General features: G+C 40.0%; 2 protein-coding genes across 5 annotated transcripts; both read right to left on the bottom strand.

Annotated features, from left to right (window-relative positions):
* Positions 1–5,633: 5,633 nt before the first annotated feature.
* LOC134004408 (fibulin-1-like) lies at positions 5,634–14,988 on the bottom strand. Its single transcript, XM_062443665.1, has 17 exons — positions 14,934–14,988; positions 14,538–14,646; positions 13,299–13,434; positions 12,951–13,104; positions 11,846–11,902; positions 11,517–11,606; positions 11,296–11,433; positions 11,027–11,164; positions 10,783–10,926; positions 10,551–10,673; positions 10,287–10,412; positions 9,823–9,942; positions 9,607–9,738; positions 9,324–9,447; positions 6,332–6,474; positions 5,887–6,027; positions 5,634–5,773 (listed from the first exon to the last, which is right to left on the bottom strand). The coding sequence occupies exons 1-17, from the start codon at positions 14,986–14,988 to the stop codon at positions 5,634–5,636; spliced, it is 2,070 nt and encodes a 689-aa protein (XP_062299649.1).
* A 498-nt stretch (positions 14,989–15,486) lies between these two features.
* Positions 15,487–27,149, bottom strand: trim24 (tripartite motif containing 24). 4 transcript variants are annotated; one of them, XM_062443658.1, is made up of 19 exons: positions 26,453–27,149; positions 25,803–25,921; positions 25,549–25,699; positions 24,888–25,020; positions 24,546–24,662; positions 24,325–24,439; positions 24,065–24,211; positions 23,836–23,950; positions 22,712–22,851; positions 22,310–22,579; positions 21,710–21,835; positions 21,453–21,603; positions 21,299–21,356; positions 20,518–20,644; positions 19,938–20,230; positions 18,898–19,009; positions 18,667–18,741; positions 18,190–18,351; positions 15,487–18,010 (listed from the first exon to the last, which is right to left on the bottom strand). In XM_062443658.1, the coding sequence occupies exons 1-19, from the start codon at positions 26,721–26,723 to the stop codon at positions 17,438–17,440; spliced, it is 3,255 nt and encodes a 1,084-aa protein (XP_062299642.1). In that variant the 5' UTR covers positions 26,724–27,149; the 3' UTR covers positions 15,487–17,437. The 4 variants fall into 4 exon arrangements, with proteins under 4 accessions (XP_062299642.1, XP_062299643.1, XP_062299645.1 ...); XM_062443659.1 differs by having other exon boundaries at positions 21,453–21,600; XM_062443661.1 differs by having other exon boundaries at positions 22,310–22,561.
* Positions 27,150–27,433: the final 284 nt, after the last annotated feature.

The raw sequence follows: 27,433 nt of genomic DNA, 5'->3' as shown, positions 1-27,433 counted from the left end.
TTTGCCTGCTCATTGCTTGTGGGCGGAACTTCCGGGTAGATTCCTGAAAGGCTATTGGTTCAGAGTAAATTGAGGGCGGAGTCTGAGCATGTGCTGCTGTTTTCAAGGAGCTCAATGCAGCCAGTGGAAGATTCAGTTCTGCATGACGTGTAGTATCAATAATACTAATAATATAATAATAGTGATGATGATGATGATGATAATAATAATAATAATAATAACAATAATAATAATAATAATAATAGAGACGCACATTAGATTGTGTATGAACATTTTATGCAAAATCTTATAGATGGCATATAATTTTTATACTGTGAACATTTGCACATTTCTAGTCAATATATTCTTTATTGTAAAATACATATTCATATCACCTGTCTTTTGTGGTCATTGTATTTTTCTTACTTTGTGTACATACCTGTTTTGTTTTATTCAATGCAATTAATCAGATTCTGATTTTGATGTATTTTTGTTTCAAGGTGTTGTTGCTGTTTATTTGGTTACTTGAGAGAAACCAGGCTGATAAATAATAGTATGTAATATTGAAGAAGATTGTTTGCTGTCTCCAGGCCTTTGTTAATTAAACAATATAATCAATAACCAATTAAACTTTATTGCACATATTGTAAATACTTGTTTGTATATACAGTATGTAGTATTTGTATGTAAGTATAATATCTTCTATCTTGTAACCATAATATAGTTTTCATGTTTTATTTCTTCTTCTAGTGCTATTACATACTCTGTTCTATTTTGTGGATCATTTTATAGTTTTATTCTATTCTAAACTCAAATTTTAATATTTGTTAATAATGCATTTCACTGGCAAACCTGTATTGTATAATGGCAATAAAGATGAACATTGAACCTATAATCTACTTACTCTTTTACAATTTTTCTTTTTAATAAGTGAAGTTTTAGATCAACTTATTTCATCGTTTATTTGGAATGGGAAAACACCTCGGTTACGCAAAGCCGCAGAAACCGCCTGCAGCTGGTGGAATGGCCTTACCAAATTTCCAACAATATTATTGGTCCTGTAATGTAAGAGCATTGTCCTTCTGGCAGGCCAAGTTCATAAGCTCCTAAACTTCATGTTGGCTAGCCCTGGAGACGTCATCTCTATCTCATAAGTCCCTACACTCCCTCCTTTGCTCAGCACTTCCTTTGGCTCACCCCATATCCAAATTTACTACCAACCCAGTTATATGTGAATCTGTTAAGATTTGGAAACAATTTAGACAGGCTTTCATATTTAAAGATCCTCCTATTGGAACCCCTATCGCAAAAAGCCAGCCCCCCCCCCCCTCTATTTCTGACAGGGCCTTTGAGATTTGGGGTCTCAGGGGTATATGCACTTTGGAGGACCTATTTATAGATGACATTTTCGCGTCTTTCAATCAGTTGTCTTAGAAATTTAATGTACCTCAAACTCACTTTTTTAGATATTTACAGGTCCGGGATTTCGTCCGCTCTAAATTCAGTCAATTTCCAGCTTTACCTCCCTAAACCCAATTAGACCATATACTTGATCTTACATTAGTAAACTTCATGATATAATAAATACCCTTGGCCAGGTACCCCTTGAACCTCTTAAGAATCGATGGGAGAGTGACATGGAGATGTCTATTCCAGATGAAATTTGGGAGTTAGTGATAAAAGGGATACACTTAAAGTGGTTCATCGCCTTCATTACTCCAAAGAGAAATTGGCTAAAATCTATCCAGAGCTGGACACAACATGTGACAGGTGCAAACAAGAAACTGCCAGCCTCTTTCATATGTTCTGGTCCTGTCCGAAACTCACCCTGTTCTGGAAATCCATTTTTGATGCCTTGGCCACTGTCCTGCAGTACCCACTCGAACCTTCTCCCCTGAGTGCTATTTTTGGGGTTGTTCCGGCTGGTGCACATCTACTTGCCACTCAGGCAAATGTATTAGCTAGGAGATTGATATTGTTCAAACGGAAGGAGGCTTCCCCTCCTACTTATGCACGTTGGATTAAAGAGGTTATGCAGTCGTTAAAACTAGAAAAAGATTAGATACACCATGAGAGGATCTATATCCAAATTCCATTCGACATGGGAGCCATTATTATTTTTTCCCTTCATTTTTTATTTTATTTTATTTATTTATCTTTAATCAACATTACGAATTCTGTCATGGGCTCGACATGGGAGCTTTTTCTAGTTTTATCTTCAACAATTTTTATTGATTTTTTCCATGCATTCATTTGCAGCATATTGAAAACAAAAATATTCACACGAATAGGGCAGCTGCATCATTTAACTGATTATACTTGTAAATGGTACCCAGTCCAACCCCCTCCCGAACCCTCCCAACCATCCCCACTTGTCCCCTTAGAGTCCAAATCTGTGTAAGAATGAATGTCCATTGGGGTTGTCCAACCCAGAATGCCAGAAGGATTGCAATATAGTACAAAGATAATGCAAAAACACACAATGATAATAAAAAGAAAAAATATATATACACATAATAAAAATAAATAAATAAACGAAAAGTAAATAAACAAATAAAAGTGAGGGGAAAAAAAGGAAGGGGAAAGAGGGGGGGGGGGGGGGCTCACTCTAATACTGGTATCTTATTCCTCATTTAATGGTATTTGTAAGCTCTCATAATACTCCAGAAAAGGGGTCCAAATCTCACTAAAGTTTTGCAAGCAGCCTTTGAGGGTGTATCTGATTTTCTCAAGTTTCAGAAAATGCATAGTATCTCTAATCCATCTTGGAAAGTTGGGAGGTGGCCTTTTCTAGTTTTTGTGGGGGAATCGGATGCTCGATTACTTGCTGAAAGGGGTCAGCTTACAATTTAGGTTATCGCTCTCCCTCTTTTGTATCTGTTTTATTCTTATTTTTTCCCTTATTTTTTATTTTATTTATTTATTTACTTTTGATCCACTTTACGAGTTCTGTTATGGGTTAATTTGATGTCTTGTATAACTTGCCGAACGGGGGTGGGGATACAAGGATTGGTGGGTTTTGGAAAAAATTTGGGCGGTGGGTGGGTTGGAAACTATAGTCCAGTGTTTACTTCAGAAATTGTACTGACTATATTGAAAATGGAAAATAAAAATAAACCTTGTTTAAAAAAAAATAAGTGAAGTTTTTAATTAATGTGTATTTGTGTGTAATGACTTCTTTGTGGAACTGAGTCGTCTTGCTGTCATACTGTATATATTCAATTTGTTGTCAGGTTTCTTTCGCAAGATTGACTTTGATCTCAATGAGACTTCAATAAATAAAGCTTATTTAAGCAAATGCACTGCATTACACTCCATCATGAAAGAAAACAATCTTCAACTTTAACTGTATTGACCTTTAAAGGATTTTGAGGGAAGAAAGGTCAAACATACACTTTAAAATAAGATACATAAAACAATTCATGTTGTTGATATGTAAATAAATGCTCTAAACCAACCACATAGCCTCAAATGGAACAAATGTTGACAGCATAAAACTGGGGATACATCAACCTATTGTCATCCAACCCAGTCATTAATGGTTACAAACATTATCATCATCAACACATTGTTACTGAATATGACTCATAATCAGCACTTAATATGAGAATGGGATGACTGATTTATGCAATTTGGATAGTTGTCTTTTCCATGAAAGAATTACTTTTACCGTTAGTGATGTGTAACTTAGGTTGATTTACTTTGCTTATAGGCTACTGTAGTATGTATCCACCATGAGATGATGTATTTGATGATGATTTTTGGGGCAAAAGGCCAGCTGCAATCACAGATATGTAACTATGTTTGGACATACCCCAGAATATTACACCCAGTCGTTTCTAAAACAGTTCTGCATAGGCTGCATGCTGCACTCACATCTGAAATCTATTCACCTAAAGCAATGTTTAGAAGGTCTATAGATCAATTCAATCAGGTCGGATAAGTTGTGGGACAATTGTTGCAGCTGCAGCAACAAAGCCACAGGACAAGCCTTTGGGATTTCCACGTAAAGTGGCGAGTTTTAGATCATAGGATTTTCCTCTCTATGGTTGTCCCCTCTGTTTTCACTGGCCAGGCAGAGCACAGCAGTGGTGAAAACGCAGATCAATGTGGAAGAGAGTTGATTATTCCTGGTAAGAAGTATTCACCTCAAGCAATTTCTCAGCTTTAAAATGAGGTATTTAAAGAACCAAACATTCCCAGTATAGTATTGCCATTATTCATTCTTTGAGGGGAATAACTGGAAATATCCTCACAAACTGGAAGTGGTATGGTATGATGGGGAATCTGAGGAGTTGAGTTACAGGAAAAACAGGACATCCTATCAGATTTTAGTTATTCTGGAAACCTCAGTTATGCTAACTAGAAGATGGCTGTGGAGGATCTACAGTAGTTCTCCTCAGGACAAAACATGAAGGCCATTAACGACAATGAGTCTTTATTATTCACAGATGGTGGTGCAGTCTGATGGTAGAAAGCACAATTAATGTTGTTGAAAGCAAGTCCATATATGAAGTATCATCAAACAAAGTATGTAGTATTCATTCTCTCAAAACAGACGAAATGAAGCAAATATCGAACAGTTCCACAGGTTAACCAACCGTGCATCATAGTGGCACTCACGACAACAAAGACTGAATTCAAGTTAAACACAGCAGATGGTGGTTAAGGAAATGGCAGTTGGCTGTTTGCACCCTGTTCATTTATGACATTTTTTCATTGCACTCTCTTAAAAGTCACGCGTCTTACAATGACTGAGAAATGAGTCTCTTTTGTTGCTTGAAAAGTAACTTTCCATGCAGGCAGCGTGGCTTTACAGAAAGCAACGTCTGTCTTTCCACCACTTTGGTCCAGACTGAAATATCTCAACAACTGTTGGATGGGGGCAATGAAATTTTGCACAGACATTCATGGTGCCCAGAAGGTGAATCCTAGTGACTTTGATGATAGACTGACATTTCCTCTTGTGCTAAAATGAAGTTGACATTTTAGTTTTTTAAGGACATGTCTTCACAACTATTGGATGGCTTGCCATTGAATTTGGTACAGATATTCCCGTTTCCCTCATAATGAACTGTAATCCCTTTGATGACCTCTTTTTTTTCATCTGGCGCTATCATCAGATCAAAATTTCAGTTTGTTCATAACTTTGATTTTGACCCATATAGCTGCAAAAGTAATAGCATTCCCTTTAGCTTCTGCTGCACTTTTGTTTAGTGCTAATTAGCGAATGTTAGCATGAAAAAAATGCTAAATTATTGTACCTGCTTAACATCAGCAAGTCAGCATGTCATGTCATTGTGAGCATGTTAGCAGACTAATGTTAGCATTTAGCTTAAAGCACTAATGTGCTGCAGCCTCACAGAACCACTAGCATTGCTGTAGACTCTTAGTCTTGCTCAGGATCTATTAATAATGCGTTCTTGTTTTATGATTATATGTTGTGTTGAAATGATAAAGATCTATGGTAAACTAATGACCTGTATGGTCTGCAAACTTCTATCAGAATTAAGTGCAGTTGAACCACTTCGAAATGAAGAAAATGCATTGATTAATCTTATCTTGCAAGCAACCGTGGTAACCTTTGAGGCATTTTTAAGTGTTAAGCAAGAAAAGACAAGTGCCCCCAGATATTCATAACTGTATTTAACGGCTCAAAACCAGAACTCAGAGATGAAGACATGGATGATTACAACATTGCGATGGGAAATGATCCCTGACTTGACATAGTTCATGGCCACCTCCACCACCAGATCCTTGGGGCCAAAGATAGGTTTCATCTGCCGTACAACACCTGAGGGTTGACACAAATTGGAATTGATAACCGTAAATATAACATCATTCAATAATACAGTACATTTACTATAACAATTTTATAAAGGATTAAAAGCTTGGTTTTCTTCTTACCCATGATCAGGCCCTGGTGGGAGCGCTTCACCACGTCAAAGGAGAACTGGTCATCTGCACCCAGGATGTCAAAGAACACATCAGTAGTACCGGGGAGAGGAGCAGGGTTAGCAGCTGTGACTGTCCGCAGGAAAACTATTTCTGTTGGAAAAAAGAGTTTAAAGTACTTATTAGTCTGATAGAAGAAAACCACAAAGTACATTCAGTTCTTCAACTCAAATATTCATGATATGATTAAACAATTGTACTTGGTTTAAATATGTAAATGAAACTTATGCACTGTGGCAGATTGTTGGGTAAAATAGGTTTAACTCAATGAGACAGCAACGTACAACCTAGATGTAACTGACTCATGGAGAACAAAGGCACAGCACTTGCACATACTTATCACAAACACATTTAAAGGTTGCTTCTATGGATTTACAATGATTCCAATTTGTCACACCTTCTGGTTCACTGAAGTCTCTAAAAGTTGGCAAAGAGAGGATGGTGTGGGTGATGAGGTGGACTGGGTCGAGAGCGCAGCCGAAGTCGTTAGGTTGACAGGCCTTAATACAACGCATGTTGCCCGAGCCCTCATTCTTGAATCTGAAAAGGACATACAGCAGAGGGAGAAAAGAGACAAGATGGGAAGATGAGATGAAAAAGAGAGAAAAGGGGAATTCATGAAGGTACGAAATAGGTAAAGATACCCTCGATGAACACACCAAATTCAAAAACTACAGAAATCATAAAAAGCAATGACAGAATAAGGATTTTCTCATGACTTTAACCCTTATAGGCAAAGATCCACACTTGAGTTGAGCAAGGAGAACCTGGCAACACCTGAATAGTCCCATAGACCTCCATGGTTCACCAAGGGGCGAGTGCCTTAAAGAGAGTCCAAATACTGATTCCAAACCCTAAAATCAGGCTTGTGACGGTTCCCCAGTGTGAGGACAGTAGAGCTTTCAAACGTAACCTCAAAAACTGCAGTGGGAATTGAGCCATGTAATTAGCAGCAAGCAGGTGAGTCCAAGTGGTTCGCGAAGCTGAGAGGCCAAAGCCACAGACATGATTATGTGGTAGGTTATTCCACACTAGTCAAATGCCACTGAGGAAAAATGGGAGGGTAGAAAATCAAGAGAGGGTGTGTAAGAATGAAAGTCATGTGATATGACATCAGTGACATCACATTTGCATAGTAGAAGAAGGTAAATGGTTGACAATTTGATGAAATCAGTAACAGAAAAAAAGTCTTCCTATAGTAAGAATGCCAAAATACAGATACTGTTATCATTATCAGACAGATAAAATGATTAACATAGCATTTTTGGAAATGAGGAGGTTATAATCCAAAGATTTAAGAGAACCATAGCCACATATTTCATATTTTTGCATTTTTAATCAACTCTATATGCACTAAACCCCAAAAACCAAAATGGAACAGTGGAAAATTTGTCTGGTTGCATTTATCCAGCTGACCAACACAGCTACTGGCCGTTTGGTATCATTTACAACAAATTAACTGATAACCACCCAATATCAACACTAAAAGCGCCATCCATCATATGAGCTGTAATGCTGCCCCACCACTAATTGAGCCCCTTGCTGGCTCGGCCCCAGGTGCCCATAAATAAGTGCCACGCTTATTTTTCTTGCTGTCCGCTACGGCAGGGCCTGTTTGATCCTATGGTGAAGCCGCTTGGAGCACATCATAGGAAAAATCGGTTTCAACATCATAAATGACCACAGCGGAGGAAGCACGAGAGTAGTGGCAAAAACCATTGCCGGTGTGTGTGCGTTAGTTCTTGGATTTTACAGAGTGAAAAGCCATTTTTATCTGTCACTTTTTAATTGCAAATACATAGAAAGTACACATTAAGGGAGGCTGGCACACAGACATGAGGTAGAGTGAGCTGCCATCAATGTAAATTAATGCACATAAACAAACAATCCATCACTGGGTTGTGGTGATCCTCAAAAGCTAATGAGCCCCATCTACTGGTATATGAAATGTCCTACTATTCCTAATATCTGGTGCTGCATCATATACTAGAAAAAATTAACAAAAATGCATCATGTGTAGTTAATAAAAAGAGGCTGCCACCTCTTAGTGAGGGAGTGCATTACATTACATTACATACAAAAATGTAATGCTTTTTGCTCTTATTATCATTTACTCTTAAATGTATCTTTCTGCTCCATATTCAAGAAATAGTTTGACATTTTAGGAAATAAGCTTATTTAGAGATATTGTTAGATAAGTGCCTACCAATATCTCTAAAATTCAGCAATTAAGATGTTATATGTCCTTATGTTTGCTGAAATGTAAAATAAATAAATAAATACATCCAAATGGAGCTCAGTAGCAATTAATGTGAGACAACCACACAATCCCCAGTCAGTGCAAACACAATGATAAAGCAGCCAACAAGAGCAAATTTAAGTAGCTACTTAACAAATGTTTTTATAGATATGATCAGCTGCAGATGGTGGGATAAAGAGAAAGCACTCAATTTAGCACAAAAAAGTAATAAATGTTGGCTGAAGCCTCATATTAGCTTTGGAGAAACTATGAAGGTTTGTCCCTGCATTACAAGGTGGCTGGAAAACTGGAAATACGACTCCAGTGTAATGAAAAGAATGAATAAAAATGAAACCACCCATATAATATGAGTGTTGAGTAAAATAAGGACTGACTTGAAATACTCAAAACTCTTCCAATAAATTCCACACACTTCTAATATGGCAATGTTCTTGAGGGCTTGATGGGATGCTCATGTGTGACAAAGACAGCAATCTTGGCCATGTACAGATGTGAAGTCCCGTAGCGAATCAGTCTCATCTCCACGGTCAAAAAGAAGTCCCTGGGCTCGGATAAGGCACGGCGCAGTGAGATCACTCGTCCGTGGGCTTGCTGCTGCACCATGAAGTATCCCTCCTCGTCTCCGGAGACTAGGCTGAGCAGCATTTCGTCTCCTGGCACAGAATTGGAGGGTCCCATCCGGAAAACATCAGCGGGGACGGGTGTGTTGGTGGGGAAGGTGATATTGTAGAAGGAGATTCTCAGCGGCAGAGAGAAACACGACGCAGGGTCCGGTGTGAACTCGCATGTGACGCGCTCGCAATGGCTGAAACGGAAAAAACGAAAGACTCACTAGGTGGAGCGCAGAAACGTCTGGATACATGGGGGTAGAAAAGGAAGATGAAAGAGAAAAGAAGACAGATAAATGACAGATAAAGCAAGAGGGAATAAAAGATGGAAGCCTGCGAGAGAGATAGAGAGGTGTTTGTGACCGACGAAAAAGCTGAGCAAATGGGAACGGCAGATCCCAACCAATCAAATCCACATCACATGAAAAAATAAGAAATGCATGATGAACAGCTGAGGATAAGAAGCCATCTTATTTCAACAGCTCTTCATTACCATGTTGCCACTCATCATCAGTTCTCACCCTTGTGTTGCTTGCCGGAAGTTTGGAGGACATTCGAAGGACAGGCAACGAAATCCTCCCTGAATGTTGAAACAGCTCTCAGAGATGGAACACATATGGCTCCCCACTGCACACTCATCGATGTCTGGACACACACGGGGAGACACAGAGGTCACATTCCTTAGGTAAATTGTTATTCTACCCTCAAAAGGAGTATTAACTCCTTGTACAACATTCAACATTATTCCTAGTGATGATTTTGAGATGCTTGTTAAATACTGTGTAGTGTGAGGTTTGTCCTGACCTTGGCATGTGCGCCCATTGGGGGCGAGTGTGTAGCCCGTGGGTGGGCAGGTGCAGTAGAAACTCCCGGGGACGTTGGAGCAGCGGTAGGAGCACACATGACCACCAGTAGGCAGTGCACACTCATCAATATCTGAAAGAAGCAGAGTGGACTGAGTTTGCTTAAAGTTGGTATTCCACCACTAAGCACCATAAAAAGCCAGAACCTGCCAAGTACCTTCACATGTTATCCCATCGATGTCACTCAGCTGGTAACCACGGCGACAGTAGCACTGGTAGGAGCCGTAGACGTTGGCACACTCCTGGCTGCAAGGGTTGGCCTCACATTCATTGACATCTGTCAGAGCAGGCATAGACACAACATGTCATTCAATGTTCACAACTCTGTATTCAATGAAAGATGACTCCTTAACTTTTGTATTTTATGATTCAGCACATAAGACAGAGACAAAGAAGAAGAAAAGAAGCAATTGAGTTGAGAGAAAGTGAAACTAATGAAGTTAAATTCACACATCCTGCCCAAACTTATTGATTCTGCATTTGGAAAAAGCTCAGACATCATTATAATAAACCCCGAAAATGGTCACATATGGGTCAAAGATGTATGGTTCTAACCCATATTTGAGGAAGCACAAGAACAAATGAGTCTTAATGAATGAATGAAATGAAGAGTGAGTTTACCGTCACAGTTTCTGCCATCATGAGACAGTTTGAAGCCTGTTGTGCAGCTGCACTGGTAGGACCCCTCAGTGTTCTCACACTTGTGGGCGCACAGTCGTCCGGGATAATGCCTGCACTCATTAATATCTAAAGAACAAAAGGCATAGATTATGGATTTAAGATTGAGGATTTACAAGAGATCCCAATACTGTTCCACCTCTTCATTCTGTACGCGCTACATCATACATTTTTTCATAGCTGATAGTAACCGTTTTTGGAACATACCGTCACACTGTTTAGTGATGCTGTTGAAGATGTAGCCGATTCTGCACTCGCAGCGGTACGAGCCCACCAGGTTAACGCAACCGTGTTCGCCACACACATTGCCTGCACGACACTCATCCATGTCTACAAGCAGTTGGTGAGTGAGAAATTACATCTTTGTTATTTAAGCAAGACAAAATGAGGGTGAGATATTAAGTTGGAGACTCAACAAACAGAAAATGTATGGGGATACCTTCACAACGTCTGCCATCTTCATTGAGATGATAACCTCGTCCACATGTAACCGTGTTCCTGCGACAGGTGTAAGAGCCCAACGTGTTGATACAAGTGTGGCCGGGAAGGCATGGAGTGGTATGGGCCACGCATTCGTTTATATCTAATGTGAGCAAAAAAAAAAAAAACATATAAAAAATTCACTGAGTCAATCTGGCGTTGGCCTGAGGAATGTTTTTGCTTCAGTGCAACACCAAACTCACCAATACAGCTGCCAATGGCATCCTGAATGAATCCTTCAGAGCACTTCTCCTTTGGTTGGCAGCGGAACGAGCCTGCTGTGTTGGTGCACAAAAACTCCTGTCCACAGTTATGGGTTCCCAAAGCACATTCATCAATATCTTGAACAGGCAAGGATGGGAAAAATGACAAAAAAATTATCAAACATTTATTTTTTTAGAATAATGTGAATATATTTTTGACTTTAGAAGGAAAAAACTGTATGATCCGTACAGTGTTCCTAATGAATTACCTTTGCATTTGTTGTTGTCGGTTAGTTCATATCCGGTGCCACAGCCGGTTTCCCTCTGACAGCGAAATGAGCCCTCCGTGTTAATACAACTTTGTCCTAAGACGCAGTTGTGACTGCCAGTCAGACACTCATTAACATCTGAGGAGACAAACGCCCACTCAAACAAACAGAAAAGCGGTCTATCCCCAACTGCTGCTCATGCTCTCATTTACATTACTTACCCTCACAATTAACCCCATCCTTTTGCAGTTGGTAACCATCGTGGCAGGCGCATGTACCATCACCCACACACAGCTGGGAGCAAATGGAGTCTGAGAACAGCACAGAGACAAATTAGGAAGCAGACAGATTTAAGAGCAGACACACACGAACACACATAAAACCAATCACATCCTGACACCTTTTCATCAACGAAACAGGTCACAGTTAGACATCACAGTGTATGTCCTAGTTCACAGGAAGCCTGTCGACAGCCGGCTGCTGGTGTTTAAGCTTCTTACAGCTCTTACTATAATGAAGGAGGTCACATTAAGATGTGAAGATGCCAAACCTCTACAGGTGTCCATTTCGTCTGAAGGGTTTGCAGTAACACTGTCTTCAGGATTTTCTGGCACTGGAGCTATGGAGATAAATAGGACTCTTTACAATAAACACAAGCACATTCCTTGCATAACTACTGTAAAGAGGGCCGGGTTCAAACACTTCAGCAACACATTGTTACACAGTATGACTTCACAAATCTCCTGGCCTTTTACACTGATACGCTCTTATCACTCTGGCCTTTGCCTTACATGAACATGAGGGATTGATTTGTCCTCCACAAAATGTGTGTTTTTGGAGCTCTGTGCTTCCCCAATGTTTGTGTTTTTCACTTGAGGCCAGCTAGGTGATAAAAGCTACAGGCCACAACAAGTCGCCAGTTGGCCATGTGTCACCATTTGGCGAGGCATCTACAGCTTAGCCTACTGAATACTTCTGTGACGTAATCTATCTGTCTGTCTGTCTGGCAGCAATCTGCTCCACCGCTGCCACATCAAGGCCATTTATACCAGCCTCCCTTGGACATTGTGCTGCTCTCTTTTCCTAGCAACGCTGCAGCCTGTTTTGATGAGATGCACTTATTTCTTTTAAAAACAACTGCTCCATCAGCCTAAACACACTTATGAGATACATGAAATCTCAGAGTGTCAAGGTTTTGCACCAACTGCCAATAAAATCATAGATATACCACTATCAAATAAGGCACCCATTATTATGCGCCTTAAGTTGTATGTGATGACTTTATTGCTGGGTATAAATCATTATAGAACAGTTGTAAACCATTAACAAACTTTGGCTTGCCAGGTGTCAAACTTGAAGTTATAAATGTTAGTAAGTCATAAATGAATGCTTTTCATCATCAAGACTGTAGGAGTTACGACTTATAAACCCTTTACAAAGGGGGCCTCATTAGTAAGTGGCTCCAAATCACATCTGTGCTAAAAGTCCCTTGGCACCTAATGTGTGCAAATGGCCAAATGTATTGATTGTTTCACAAATGCCTCCATTGACTTGAGTGTCACAAACACCCAGTAGCCATTCCTTCATGATAAGACAGAGTGGAGCTAATCAAGACACAAAAGGCTCAAAGCACACGACTGTTTAGGTTATTTTACCTTTAACGGTTGGTTTGATTTCCTCTGTAGTGTTCTTGCCACAGCAGGCTTTAGCAGCGTATTCACACTCTCTCCCCAGAAACAAACCCTGAAGCTCGCAGCCGGAACCCCGGCTTGCTAACATGAGACCCAGCATGCAGCAGTCACAGCACATCTGAGCAGGAGGTGAAAAGAGAAACAGTTGGCAAAGTGAAAAAGGAGACTAGATCTAATCTTAAACATGACATTCTCAGAAAAAAGCCACTCTGTATTGAAGTATAACAGACTAAGTGTGGTGTCTGTGTTGGTAAACGTTGGGAGAAGTGTAAAGGTTAAAGCTAATGACTTCACAGAGAAGTGGTGGGGCACCTTGGAAATTTTCGTTTCCCATGACTCTCCTTGGAAGAAAGGCCTCTCACAGGCCCCTTGCGACTTGCCCATCTTGATGCCATTGTCACAGAGTTTGTCTCCTACTAATGCTGAACAGCACTGCTCCTGAGCGATCCTGGATGATTCACACAAAAAACAAGATTAATTGATAATGAGGATAATCGTTAGTTATAGCCTTACAAAGTACCACTGAGGCTGAAATTCTGACCTTATGGTGCTAAAATTAGAGAAACATCAGTGTTCATCCTTAGGTGAACATACCAAATTTCAAAGCTAACAACACAACCTCATGGTGGCACTAGAGGAAAGGTCATTAGGATACATCCTCTGGGGAACACGAATGCCTGTATAAAATATAATGACAATCCATCCAGCAGTTGTTTAGATATTTCAGTCTGGACCAAAGTGGTGGACAGACAGACAAGACGGCAAAAGCGGCCAACCTACAGACCAACACTGCCATCCCTAGAGCTGCGCTGCTAGCATGGCTAACAAACTGGAAAATCCAGCATGAAACTACATCCAGAACAGCAGCTGCACATTTGCTCTTTGAGGAAAGACTTGGATAAGAAGCATGTGAAGAAATTTTTACTATTTACATTAGATACAGTCCGTCAGCTGAGAGTGGATTTACTGTATGTTGTAACACTTTGGCTGACATCAAGAAAGACATTGTAACTAGTGGCTTCTTTGTGATTTTCATTACGCTATGCCTTTCCTTTGCGAACCCTCCCTCCACTGACCTCCATGTGCTGACCAGGTGTTCCTCTACTCCATCAGTCACTGCCTTCATGTTCTTACAGTCAAACAGGGGCCTTTAGTGTTAAAATGCTCCAGGGGACCACTTAACGCCTGTACTTACTATGTAGTTATTATGTGGCAATCCTCCCCTGTAGTGGGATAGTTGAGGGCTGTGGAGATGATTTGAGGCTTGTGGACCTGGGGGTATTTCCTACTTTTAAAGCTTCCCTCCACTCGAAGTATGTATCCTCTACAGGATACATACTTCACCACTGCTTTCATTTGAAGATTTTGTATCCAATTTGAAATGTATTTACAGCAGGTGTACCCAAATCTCCTTTTCCCCTCAATTATAGATAAATAACTAAAGTATTTAAACCAATCGGTAATGTTGGTGACCCTTCCTTGGTTCCTAGGCCCCATGTTGGAGGCTTTCAGAGGGCCGAGTTTTTTTTGGAGAAACCAGGTGTTCCTTACCTGCAGGTGTGGGAGGAGGAGATGAGGGGGGGTAATGTACAGTCTTGTCCTCCCAGGGCCCAATCCCTCCCATTCTGGCAGCACTCTTGAACAGTAGGAGGCTGAATTTCTACAGTGTAGTAGATGATGACATTGAGATTAGAAATAGATCCGAAGCATGAAGGCGAAGGCAGAAGGTGGAAAAAATGCCAAAGCTGCACCTGAGTGCCAGAATGAATAATTACAATGGGCTCTCAGAAAAGGTTTAGGGTGGTAAAAAAAAAAAGGTGCCCTGGTTGAAAATCTATCAACAATAGCGCAGGTTAGGTTGTAATATTCACTAATTTAAAGCACTAACACAGTCTCAAAATGTGCTGAAATTCTGCACCAAAGACTAAACTTCACCGGTGTCCTTACCTTGACCTCGCACTACTCCGCACAAAGAAAACACAAGTATGATCCACAGTGCCATCAGGTTGAAGTGTTCCCCCCCTTTCAGATTCTCCGAATTTGACGGTTTATCGGATTTAGGGAGAAAAAAAACTGCCGGCCCTCGGATCGCAGGAGAGGACGGTGCGTGCGTCTCCGTCAGGAAGGAGAACAGGAGCAGCGACACATCTCTCCCTGTGAGGGTGGAGGTTGGGGGGTGGGGGGTAGCGAGGGCGGGGTGGAGATAGCCGTGCGTAACTATCAGGGCTGCTGACACTATGATTAAAATACGGCTGTTAATTGGATTGTCCAACAAAGTGCGTAAGGTACAATTAAGTAGATCAGGTTCAAATGAGGTTCTAAGCAATGTCAGATTTTTTTGGTATTTGTTTTTAATATTCTCATAAGTTTATTTCAAACTGCTGTTTCCTAAGCAGAGGAGGAAAAAAAACTTTAAATCATTTACTTTACTAAAATAGCAATAGCAATAATTATAATAATAACAATAATAACTTTATTTATATAGTATCTTTTGAAAACAGTGTACAAAGTGCTTTAACAAAGCAAAGCAAAGCAAAAGCAGGATACTGAGAAGGAAATATAACAGTGAGCCAAACAAAAGGAAGACATAAAGTTAAAGTTAAGTTTAAGTTAAACCAGAGGAAAAAAGATGCAGAAACACAGCAGAGAGAAGACAGGCACATGATAAAAGAGGTAAAAGAGATCAAAGACAATAAAAAAATATTAAAAATGTAAATATAAATACTGATTTTTATATATTAATCTGATTATTTTCCAGATTAATCGATCAGTCCCTTGATCAACATAAAGTAAGAGAATGGTGAAAATTTCTCCAAACCCAAGACTCTACCTAAAATATCTGGTTTTGTCCCATTCACAAGCCAAATTCAGATAGCCAAATGACTATCATACAGGACTAAAGAAACCAGTAAACATTCACAGTCAAGAAGCTGGAACAGATTAATTAAAAAACAAAGTAATAGTATCAAAATAGGTGCCAATCAATTTTCTGTCAATCGACTCTATTAATCGTTGCAGCTCCAAAAACTACTACATTCAATATCAGTAGAAAAAGTACAGAATGTACTTAAAATGTCAAAAGTGGAAGTAGTTGTTGCAAAATGGCCCAGACGTTATCATATTTCTACCGATGCATTAAAATGGAAGTCGTTTTAACTACCTCTTATACTGCTAAATACTTGATTATGTAACATATTACCAACTGTTTTAGATGTAAAAACCTACCCACCAAACTACAGCTGATTTCCCTCTGAAAAGCAGTAAAGTTTAAGTAAGTGAAGTAGCATAAAATTCCTAAACTTTGTACAGGTGCAGTACACCTCAGCATAAAGATGACAACAGTGGGAACGAGTCAGATCTACATGTAATCCTGTTTATTACAAATATTGCAAAAGCAGGATTGTTCTAATGCTCAACATTGTAGAGTTCATTAGCAGGTTTTCACATATCCTCAATAAATAAAATAAAATAGTGATATTTGGGGGAGGGCAATATAGATATGAGGATGTTCATTTCCTTTTTTTTGTGTGTGTGTGTGTGTGCGTGTGTGTGTGTGTGTAATTGGCCAACTGTGTTTAATTGCACATTCTTTAAAAACAAGGCTTTGACCTACTCTTATCTACAGTAAGAGTGATCATGATGCAGTAAGGTGAAGCTGCTGTCAGGGGGAGACAGTGAGAAGGCTGCTGTATGATAAAACATGATTTGGACTTTTGGGGATGAGAGGCAACCAAAACTTGCAACACAAAAAAAGAAGAGTTAATTTTCCAACTGCACAATTTCCATGATTCCAGTTTTTTTTCAAAGCATTATTTAAATTGATAAAAATAACTGATAGATGTTCCTCATGTACAGAAACTACAGTATGTACAGCGGCCCTAATTGTCGCATACATAGCATAGTAATTAATACAATACTTATAAAAAATAAACAATAGTATTGCAACAAAAACATAATTTGTTCATGAGGCAAATGAGCTAAACACAGAAAACGGAGGCTTCATTATTTATATTAAGACATCCTGCATGCATTAACTAACCCAAAGTCTTATTTTCCTATTTTTGATTGCAGCATTTGTGCATTCAGTTCATGGCCACTTTATGTACAACTGATGATTAAGATAATAACTTACGCATGATCCTATTAACAAAGAATATATATGTCGTGTGCTTTTCGTCATCGTCACAGAAAATAACCTTTTTAGTTACAGTAAAATTGTAACGTCTGTTCAGCAAAGACAGAAAAAAGAGCTACTCCTCTCAATGTGCATCTACAGCAGAACTTCTACTAAATAACTATGTCTATTTAGTGTAGCTGAACCCTTTTTTTCCTATTGCAAATAACATCGTAAAAAAACTGTCTGATTGCAGCAAATATAGGTCCCCACTGGGGCCACTTCTGTGGAAGACTGAAATCATCCATCTTATCAGTTTGTCTTTGCTGTGATCTTTCTATCCCTCCTCTTCTTTGGCTGTGTTTGCAGGAGCGCTCTCCTCCTCCTGGCTTTCAGACGGATCTGCAGTCGTGTCCGCAGGGACATGAGGGCTCTCCTCTTTTGGGGAGCTGGCGGTCGCCTCATTTGTTATTTCACTATCATCAGCTGGAGAGCTTTTCACCTCTTCCGAAGGAGTTTTCTCATCCTCCTTTACCTCCTCCGCGGGCGGCTTGCATTCCTCTGCTTTTGCCACCTTTAGGTCCCTTTTCTCTTCGCTCATATTAGTCTGCTTCTCCTTCATTTCTGGCTCTTGTTCCTCCACTGAGGCTGTCCCCTCTTCCGGATGAGCCATGTCCTCTTCCACAGGGGGGATTCCTTCGCCCTCAGGATCTGCTGGTTTATCGTCCTCTATGGGAGCCATACCTTCCTCCATCACCTGTTCCTCTTCTTCATCTATCTCATCCTCTAAAGGAGGGATCATCTGATCTTCCCTTCCTCCAGGAAAGATCTTGTCCGGGTACACGAGCTTCAGTTGTTCCTCAAAGTAGTCCTCTAAGTACAAGCCTGCACTCCCCACCTCCGAGGTTGCCTGGAACAATCAGTGCACAGAAATGTCAGTGTCAGTAAACACCCCTGCAAATGACAGACTTTGCCAATAAGCTGAAATATGTTAACATATATTTTATGATATAAAACTACAATGATTTTCTTTTTGCAGGACACAAGTTCATTTTCCATCAGGGACGTTCTATGAAACCCACAGCTTACCTTGTAGTACTTTGCACAGTTGAAAAATATGAGTCTGACATCTGCGACAAACCCCTCAGAAGTGATGTAACATTCAACATCCTTCAGCTTTGACTGCAGCCTCTTCTTAACTATTGATAAATCCATCGGGGTCTTGATCAGCTCTTTATACCTTTTCGTCTCCTAATAGACAGAAACAATACAGGTGAAGCATTTAATATGATTGTTTTGTTCTTATAAAAATATACTGTGTTTTTTCAAAGTGGCTAAAATTATTTTTTATTTGTTTTAGATGACAATCTATTTCTTTCACTAAGAGTACATTTCTTTTTCTTTTTTTGTAACTCTACTTTTTAGTATACTTGTGCTCTTCCACATAATTTAAAATCAGTTATCTTATCTTCACTCAAATCTATTGAGTGTTTCAGTTTTATTTCCTTACAGATGGAATAGTTAATGAAAAACATAATTGATAGAATGTTGAAAACAGAGTCTTACAGCTGTAGAAGCAGCCTGCTGGAAGTCGGTGCTGAAGTCATTGCAGAATAAACGTAGCAGCAGCCTCTCACATTTCTGCGTGTTTAAAATGAGAAAAATAAGGAAAGAAAATCAGTCATTGAACCTCAAGTACGTGAAATTAGTTTGATGGGAGATGAGTGTGGGAATCAAGAAGAAAACATATATCCTAAACTTAAAACAAGAAATGTAGATGGCGTGATGTGAGAGTACCCTTCTGTCAACAGGTTGCAATCCGTCAGGCTCGGGGTCGTCCTTGCTGTCGCAGTCGTACACCATCTCAGGAGAGGCGATGTCTCGGCAGAATGAACAGAACCATTCGCCGCTGAGGGGAGACGTAAGGAGAGGAAGAGCGGTTAGGATGATGCACGGGTTGGCAAACTGCTGCTGAATCTGACACCAGGCTGTGTACAGAGAGCAGACAAGCTTAGTCCTTGAAGAGACCATGAGAGCAATGTGTCAGCATGGAAATGTATGCAAACTGCTCCTGTGATAGATTTTTGTACAGTAAACTATTTTAAAGCAGGTTTAAATAAAATCTAGATACTGTGATATCCACAATGACATATATTATATAACCTAGTGTCAAATTTTAAGTCCCATCTTTTATGTTGTTTAATTTTTCTATCACGTCCGATGTGTCCACACTCAATATAATCAAATGTAACAAGTCTTCCAATATCCCTAACAAATATAAGAGCTTCAGTAAATTATACTTTCTTTCTTGTTACATAATAAAGACTATTATAATTACTGTATGTGAAGTAAAGACACTTCTCAGGCTTTAAATATCACCTTGTATCTACTTAAAGACTATACCTGGCAACAATGCCACTAGTTATGCTGTCATGGTTGAGTGCAAAGTTTAAGGTAAAGAAACAGTGACCTCATGTGGAGGCTTTTATACTTGCTACCACCGCAATAATCTCAACCATTAACAATCCTGAGACAACATCAAAAAAGATGTTAATATATTAATGGTGTTAATGATAACTGTGCTCCGTGGTTATAAATATAAAATTAGATTTTTTAATAATAAAATGTACATACAGTTTCCAGCAGGACAGACAATATGACTTTTTACAACAGGTTAAAAACTCTCCCTCAGGTACCGTATTATTTATTTGTTCATGTCTTCCAATTAAATGTATTGATGTGTGGTTCGACAGTGCTTGGATGATCCTGTAATTGTTCAACCATAGCTGTTAAGTGTTTATAATCCCTGTGATGCTGAGAGACGCCCTGTCTCTCACCTGGGGGACTCGTTCAGAGTGGGGATGTGGCAGGACAGGTGGAAAACTTTGGGACACTTGTCGCAACAGAGCAGCTCCCCTCCGTTCTGACAGACAGCGCACCAGTCCTCGTTGGGGTCTTCTTCTGGCTCCGCTCTCTTTTCCGACTCGGCCGACTGGGCTGCGGGCTGAGGGTGCTGCTCGTTTCCGGGGGTGAGGTCTGATCGAGGGGCCGGGGTTTGGGGGCACACCTTCAGCTGTTGCCGGGGTTTGGACTGAGCCCCGGTGCTGCTGTCTGGAAGGCTGGACTGCACCTGTAGGCAGAGAGGGATGCCGTCAAAAAAAAACAACTACTAACACTGGAGATGTGAGCATACAGAGGACGGAATAGCCATTTAACTTAGTAACCAGTGAAAACATGTCGCTGTCAGGCAGAAACCTCATATCTCCATATTTCGATGGAGAATGAAAGTATTAATAAGAGCATATGACTAAATCTGGTTAATGCATTGTGTTTTTCCCTCATTTCCTGAAAGGTAACAGGTTTTGGACATACAAGGTTGCACGACAGCACATTATGTAACCCACGTTATTCTCTTACAAAGCGAACTTCATCCTCGTCCTCTGGTTCGTCCTTGATGACGATAACGGGCCCGGGGGATGTTCTTCTTCGTCGCTTGGCTGAGGGGGCAGATGGTGGCTCGGGAGTCTGCTTCCAGGAAGTCGTCCTTCAACGCACAGATGGCCAGAGAGAGAGAGAGTGGAGAGAGGAAGATAGTGACCATGATGTAATAAAAATGAATAAAACCAACACACAAGAGACACACTGGCCTTGCTTACATTTACTGGTCTTTTGAGTTTGCGTCACGTGAACGTCATGTTTTACATCTTACACTGATTAGTGAAAACACAAAGAGGCAGAATATGAATTGATTTATGAAGTCTATATTCTGTGAAGAAATGCAGTTACAGCTACAAAGACTAGCAAATTAGGGGGGAATCAATTATACTATGTGCTAGGAGAACACTATAATTAAACTGTCAGTGTGACAAGACAATAGCTGTCAAAACATGACAATATATCAAAGCAAGTTGGGCTTCAAAAATGTCTTTTAACCATCACATATCAAAAGCAGCCAGTAGAACCTCACGTGTCTTAGTTTATAAGCAGATATTCAAAACGACATAAAACTAAATATTTGCTGTAATCCCAAAACTGAAAAAAAACCCTCTAAAATCAATCTCTTAAATTAAAAAATATTCATAAATGAGATACATTTTGGTGAAACCAGCCCTAAATACAACAGCAGTAGAGAAAAAGGAAACTGCTGGGAACAGACACCACCATCATTTAAAAAAAAAAAAAAAGAGTCATTTCTTACCCCGTGCTTCTGTCTGTAGAAGATGGTTTGGCCATTGGTGAATTCTGCCTTCCTTGAACTGGAAAGAACAGGAAAAATTAATTAATAAATGTATTATAAGATTCATTTTCACACAGATCTTTACAGTTGTTATTGTTCGAGCGTGGATAATGACCTGTAATGTGATTGAGCGTGCTTGTTTTGTCTGCGGTTGCTGAAGCCAGGCTTGAAGGAAAGCTAGGTTTGGGGATGGAGATGGTGATGGAGGGGACAGTTCCGCCTGTTTCGCTCCTCTTAAGGAAAGACGACTCCGCTAAGCCCCGCTGCTGAAGAAAACAAGAAAAAAAAGGTGAGTTGGGGAAAAAAAAAAAAGTTGAAAAAGCACTTCATGCTCATATAAGACTGTAAATCTCCCGTGTCATTTCTACCTACCTGGTGCAGTGATGTCTGTGTAGCTGCTCCGGCAGAGGACATAGGCTGTGGGTAGCGAGACGTACCCTGCAACACATCCACGGGTTTAGGGGGGAAGCTGGAGCTAAGGATCAGATCTCTCAGAGACTAGATGTAGAAAAAAGTGATGAAGTTAAAAGAATAAAAAATAATATATAATAATAAAAAAAAAAGAAAAAAACTATTTTAGCATCAAGTTAATTTGTCTCATTGGGGGAGCCATTTAAGTGCATGTTTTTTGTTTTTTTTTAGGAAGTTGAAGCAGTAGGTGTTAAAAATGTTGGAAAATAAAGCACAGATACAAACAGAAAGAAAAGAAAGAAAGAAAACAATCAGGATGGAATTAAACAACTTTTAATCTAATCAAAGAGTAAAATTATTGTGAAAGAGATTTATCAAAAAGCAAGATTATCAGAACTTTTTAAACAATATTCACGTCAAATGAAATCTCTTGTGATAAAACACCAGCTGTATGTTTTTATCACAACTGAAATTCTTTGATAAGCAGCATCTACAAACTCTTTCAGCCCGTGTTAGGCCAACATAATATACGGATACATACTCATCTGTTTCCCCACTTACTTGAGGAGGTGGAAATCCGGCGTTGTGAAGCATGGAGGAGGTGGGGCTTCTGGGGTTGGAGTTGGGGTTGGAGTTGGGGTGGGAGCTCCCGTACCTGCGTCCCGGTCCTGGCTGTCCCATGCTGGTGGGGCATTGGGATGGGGAGGATCCTCCGTGGATGGGTCTGGTTGGGGGAGGAGGGCCGGCGGGTCCTGGGAGCCGTACGTTTTGGTACCAGGACCAGTGGTTAGGAGGAGGCTGTCTGTGGGGCTGCTGGGAGAGTTTTTCCACCTCAGACAGAGGAATAAGAGATGCCAGTAAAATAAATGAGCAATAATTGCCCAGAATTTTGAATTTTTAACAGTACTGAAGCAGTGGGCGTAAGTGACTTAAAACTATAAACTGTGCTGAAAATCGCTGTACCTGCATTTGGAGCTGAGCCAACGTGCTCTGTCGCTGCTGAGCTGAGACTGACAGACCTCCAGTGGGCACCTCTGGTCTAGGACCCTGCTGTTGGTTGCTGACGGTCGGTCGTCCCGGGCCTCTTTCTACTACCAGAGAACCTGAAGAAGACGAGCAGACGATCAAAATGATGACCTTGAATTATAGCTCAGTCTTCTGGTTAAAGGGTAGTTACACAATTCACTCTTCATTTCAGTTGCCACTTCAGCACAGCTTTAAATGACCAAACCACGCTCACAAAAACCAGACAAATGAATCCAACCCCAGAAAAAATAAAATATCTATCATGATACTGTTTTATAAATTAAAAGTACATGCACACAGTTGCTGTTGTGGTACATTTTGCCTAAAACTAATTTTTTTTTTGAGTACCTCAGCTCATTTAAATGGCCTGTAAGCTGAGCACAATTTAAAAATAATTATACCAGTAACATTTTTTATATAGCAGCAGCAGAAAGAAGTCAGGCAGATATTGTCTTCCTCTCATAAACTTAAAACTTAAGAAAAAGATCTACATACATGCGCTATAACCATAAAAAACAACAATGAGAAGAAAAATGATGTAAACTGAAAAGATAAGATTAGAAAAATATTTTGTATTTAGGCCAGATGAGATTTATACACTGGACGACGCAGATGCCAAACAAATCTATTTTGCTAACTGATTTCAAGAGCACACTGACTATTAAAGACAAGATAAAACTTAAGGATGATGTCGCAAAAAACAGTACCAGTTGTGAACAACACTTCGCTCAGTCTAACTGCTGATTACTAATAACTGTGAACGCCCTGTTTGGGAAATGTTTCTATTCTCGTAAACTTCAGCTGATGATATTTCATAATTTAAACATCATGATTAAGCATAAAATAAACAAATGTAATAAAGTGACAAATGTAATAATGCAATAATTAAAAATGAAAAATGTTGAGTTTGCCCTTCTTCCTGCAGGAGTTGAATTTCTCAGACACACTCGACTAACTGAAACATTACACAACACTTTTTATTCCACGATCATATCAGCTGACCAGCAGCACTTGTTAGTGCTTCACTGCTACGGTCATTTTTTAGGTGATGCCGTTCTTACCGAGATCTACATTTGTGGCCCAGAAACCAGAGCGACACTGGAAGCGAACAGAACTCTGAGGGACGATGGAGGGACTGCAGCTCGCTCTCATCAGGTAATGGATCTGGAAAAGAATCTATGAGACGAAAAGACAGGAACATTTAGAGTTGTTTTTTTCCATCATTGTATAAAATATATTTTTCCTACATAAAACAGTACATAAGCATGCTTAGATCAAAAATGCACTCACTAGTCTCTTGCAGTACAGGAGGGCTGTTCCACTGTGGCTGGCTGTGGCCCATTTAGTAAATCTGATGACGTGGTCTAGGTGTCTGGTGAGAGAGTTGACATCTTCTTGCTGCTTTTTCAAACCCATCTCGTGGTCTTTAGTCAGAGCCTGGGAGTATAAGTGTGTGGGAGTCGTCAGACAAAAAATGATCTCAAATGCAGAAATTGCCTATAAGAAGTTATAACTTTTACTACTGCTACTACTACCTAAATTAAACACACCTCAAGCTGGTTAACCAGGATCTTTCCCTTCCTGTTGATCTCCATAATCAAGTTACAGATAGACTTCTTTATTTCATTAGTTACAGACTTTCGGTTTTCTTCAACTTGTTGGAGTCTGAAAAACAAAGGCAGAAAATAATTTTTTCCTCCCACCAATTAATCCAGCATCAGTTTCGATAAAGTAAAACAGATTGATTGCCAGCGGTAGAGAACAACTTTACCCAGTGTTGATACAGCTGGAAACATCCTCGATGGCTTTTCTTTTCTCTTGCAACTGCTGAGTCATGTTCTCCAGATTCTGCCTGTGGTTCCTGTATGCGTCCTCCAGAAACTGGTAGCTGGACACATCCAATTTGAAAGAATGAATGAAAACTCTGTACATGTTCGATCACCTGAGTACATCACTGATTATTCTGTTTGGTAATAGATAATTGGGGCTTTCAAAAATAAGACTGAAATATTTTATACTTTTCTTAGCATCAATACAGCTGTCAAAAGTCACATGAGAGAAAGATAATATGTTAATACACGATTCTTATGGCGGGAAACTAAATTCAGCATACTTGTGATCCTTGTGTTTAAGCAGCTGACAGTCTCGACAGGTGAGTCGGTCGCACGTCTCACAAAACAGCTTCAGTGGCTCCTGCTTGTGGACGTCACAAAAGACGGGCTTCTGCGTGGAAATGCCTACTGCTTCTGGACGAGGAGGAGAGTTTCACGACACAAAAATGCAGCGTCAGCTTATGAGAGAGACAACTTTCGCAAGATAAACATTTGCTGAGCTCTTTATACCATCGTTTTGAGTAACATCTTTAAAACTTTGCGCATAAAGTAGCTTGTAAAGTGTGTATAAAGTACTACAGTAGTAAATCTGATATTCTAGAAAACGTGTTACAACTGCCAACAGGTGTCCCAGCCCCCTCTCTTCTTAACTTGTTAAACTATTCAACTGCTAGCCCTTAAGCATGTCTTTAGGCTATAAAAATGCCCCTTTCTTTATATCTGGGTTAAGAGTTTAAAGAAATTAACTGTACAGCCTCCAAACTAGAATATCTTGTCTGCAGCATTGTCTTATTTAAACATTTACCAGTGTGTAGACGATCACTTAATCACACTATAGCGCATGCATGATCCTTGCAGCCCGAGGTACAATGTGGAAATAGATACTTTAAGATAATCGAATTACAGAAAGACAGCTGCTTTCCTGTGATGGAGAACACTTACTACCTGGCGACATCTCCTCTTTCTGCCGTATGGTGTGATCCCTGGTGAACTTTACCCTCTGATGCGCCTCAATGCACGTCACACACAGAAACTCAACACACTCCACGCAGTAACCTGTCACCTCCGTGTTGTCCTCACAGCTCATGCACACCTGTCAAAGGCGGAAAATTTAAAAGAACAAATAAAGAGTAGGGCCGAGCAAATTAAAAATCACCACTGTAGTCTTGTGAGAACGGTGTCACGAGCTGACCAACCTGGCTGGTTTTCTCCACTGTGCTGCTCGGCAACTCGGCGGAGTCCTTAACAAAGAAATTATCCAACACATCCATTTCCCAGCATTCCTGTCTGCATACTGGACATCGTATGGCGCCTACTGGGGTAAAAATACATATTGATTATTAAAGGACATGACTTTATCGTTTAAAATACACACATGGGTAATATACAGCTGAGATACTGATTTTAGTATATTTTATATACACAAAGCTGAGCAATGGGTAGCTTTAAATGGGCTGTACTGCTTATCAGAAGCTTACATTTCTTTTCGGTTGATGCTTAAGGGTGTATTTAAGTTGGATGAAACATTTTTAGAGACTATCAGTTCTTGCTGAGTGAATATCCTCTGACAGCAAGTAATATTACCCTCTTATTAATCAATATTACCATTGAGTAAAATGATGCTTATCCGTTTATATTGGCCACATCATCCAGCTCAACAGGGCATTTACCCAGCTCATAAGTTACACGACACCAAGTTCAAAACTGGAATTACTTGAATATCTGTTGGCCCAACCTTAGACAAACATAACAGCTGTATCTGTACAACTACTGACACAGTTACATCAATCATGACTTTATCAGTGACTGACGAGACTTTATATCTTTTAAAACAGTATATTCTCACTTGATTTGTTGTTGTCGACTTGTCCTTGCGAGTCACGCCTCGGGTCAGCGGTCCTGAACGGGGCAGGCAGACACCTCTTGCAGAAGGAGTGGAGGCACGGCAGCAGTTTGGGCTCTCTATTGTGAAAGCTCAACTTGCAGATGGGACAAGTGTCCATGAGCCCAAAGGTGCCTAGCTGTTTCAGCCTCTCCTCCTCGGCAGACAAACTTTCCGCCTCGTTTTCAACGATGATGACAATGTCATCGTTGACATTTTCGGCACTTTCATCCATCTTTTTCCTCCTCCTGCTGCCTCCCGATCAATGTCGCGTTGCGTTTTGAAAACAAAGGCTAAACCTGTAATTTATTTGTGACTTAACTAGCCAGAAAGGAGATGTGGATACTAATATCACGCATATTAGTCCATCATCCTGGGGAGCCGGTTTGTTGAGCAGTAATGTCACATTAATAGCTTTAGTTTGGATGTTATTCTTTCCGTTTTAGAAGCTAAATTAGCATCGTAGCCTTTTCGCATATGCTAGAGACAATAAATGATAAATTGGCCGGTTTGTGGCGGTTCATAGTACAACACGCGAAACATAAAAGCGTACGGCTACTTAAGAGTGTACATTTTGGTAGATAAATGGTATTTTGAAGCTCACATGTCTGTGAGAAATGCGAACATCTGTGCTTTCTTCGCTCAAAACACCTACCATACATTACCCAGACAGCACTGCGGTGTTCTAGAGCTACAGCGTCCGGTTTGGGACACACTACACTTCCCTACAAAGGCAAACGATAAATGCAATAACAAAGAAACTGGGGGAAATGTTTTCGACTATTCAGCAACATTTGTTATAGATTGAAAGGCGGTCATGTACTTATTAAATATGTATGCTTTAAGTATTTTTTATGGCTTAAAATTAATGACCAATTATTTGACCTGTGACTCCAAAAATACAGATTCTGCACTCTGCTTTTGTACTACCTTAAATAGATATAG

This window comes from Scomber scombrus, chromosome 22 (assembly GCF_963691925.1).
Source record: "Scomber scombrus chromosome 22, fScoSco1.1, whole genome shotgun sequence".
Classification (NCBI taxonomy): Eukaryota; Metazoa; Chordata; class Actinopteri; order Scombriformes; family Scombridae; genus Scomber; species Scomber scombrus.
The sequence above is the reverse complement of the archived record's forward strand: the minus strand, read 5'-3'. Positions and strand labels throughout refer to the sequence as shown.

Coding starts and splice junctions, on each gene's coding strand:
- LOC134004408 (XM_062443665.1), bottom strand. CDS start 14,988: ATGGCACTGTGGATCATACTTGTGTTTTCTTTGTGCGGAGTAGTGCGA. Junction 11,165..11,295: donor CGACAACAACAAATGCAAAG/GTAATTCATTAG, acceptor TGCCTGTTCAAG/ATATTGATGAATGTGCTTTG. Junction 9,943..10,286: donor TGATGGCAGAAACTGTGACG/GTAAACTCACTC, acceptor CTGCTCTGACAG/ATGTCAATGAATGTGAGGCC.
- trim24 (XM_062443658.1), bottom strand. CDS start 26,723: ATGGATGAAAGTGCCGAAAATGTCAACGATGACATTGTCATCATCGTT. Junction 25,021..25,548: donor AGAGGAGATGTCGCCAGGTA/GTAAGTGTTCTC, acceptor CTCCTCGTCCAG/AAGCAGTAGGCATTTCCACG. Junction 18,742..18,897: donor TGCAACCTGTTGACAGAAGG/GTACTCTCACAT, acceptor TTAAACACGCAG/AAATGTGAGAGGCTGCTGCT.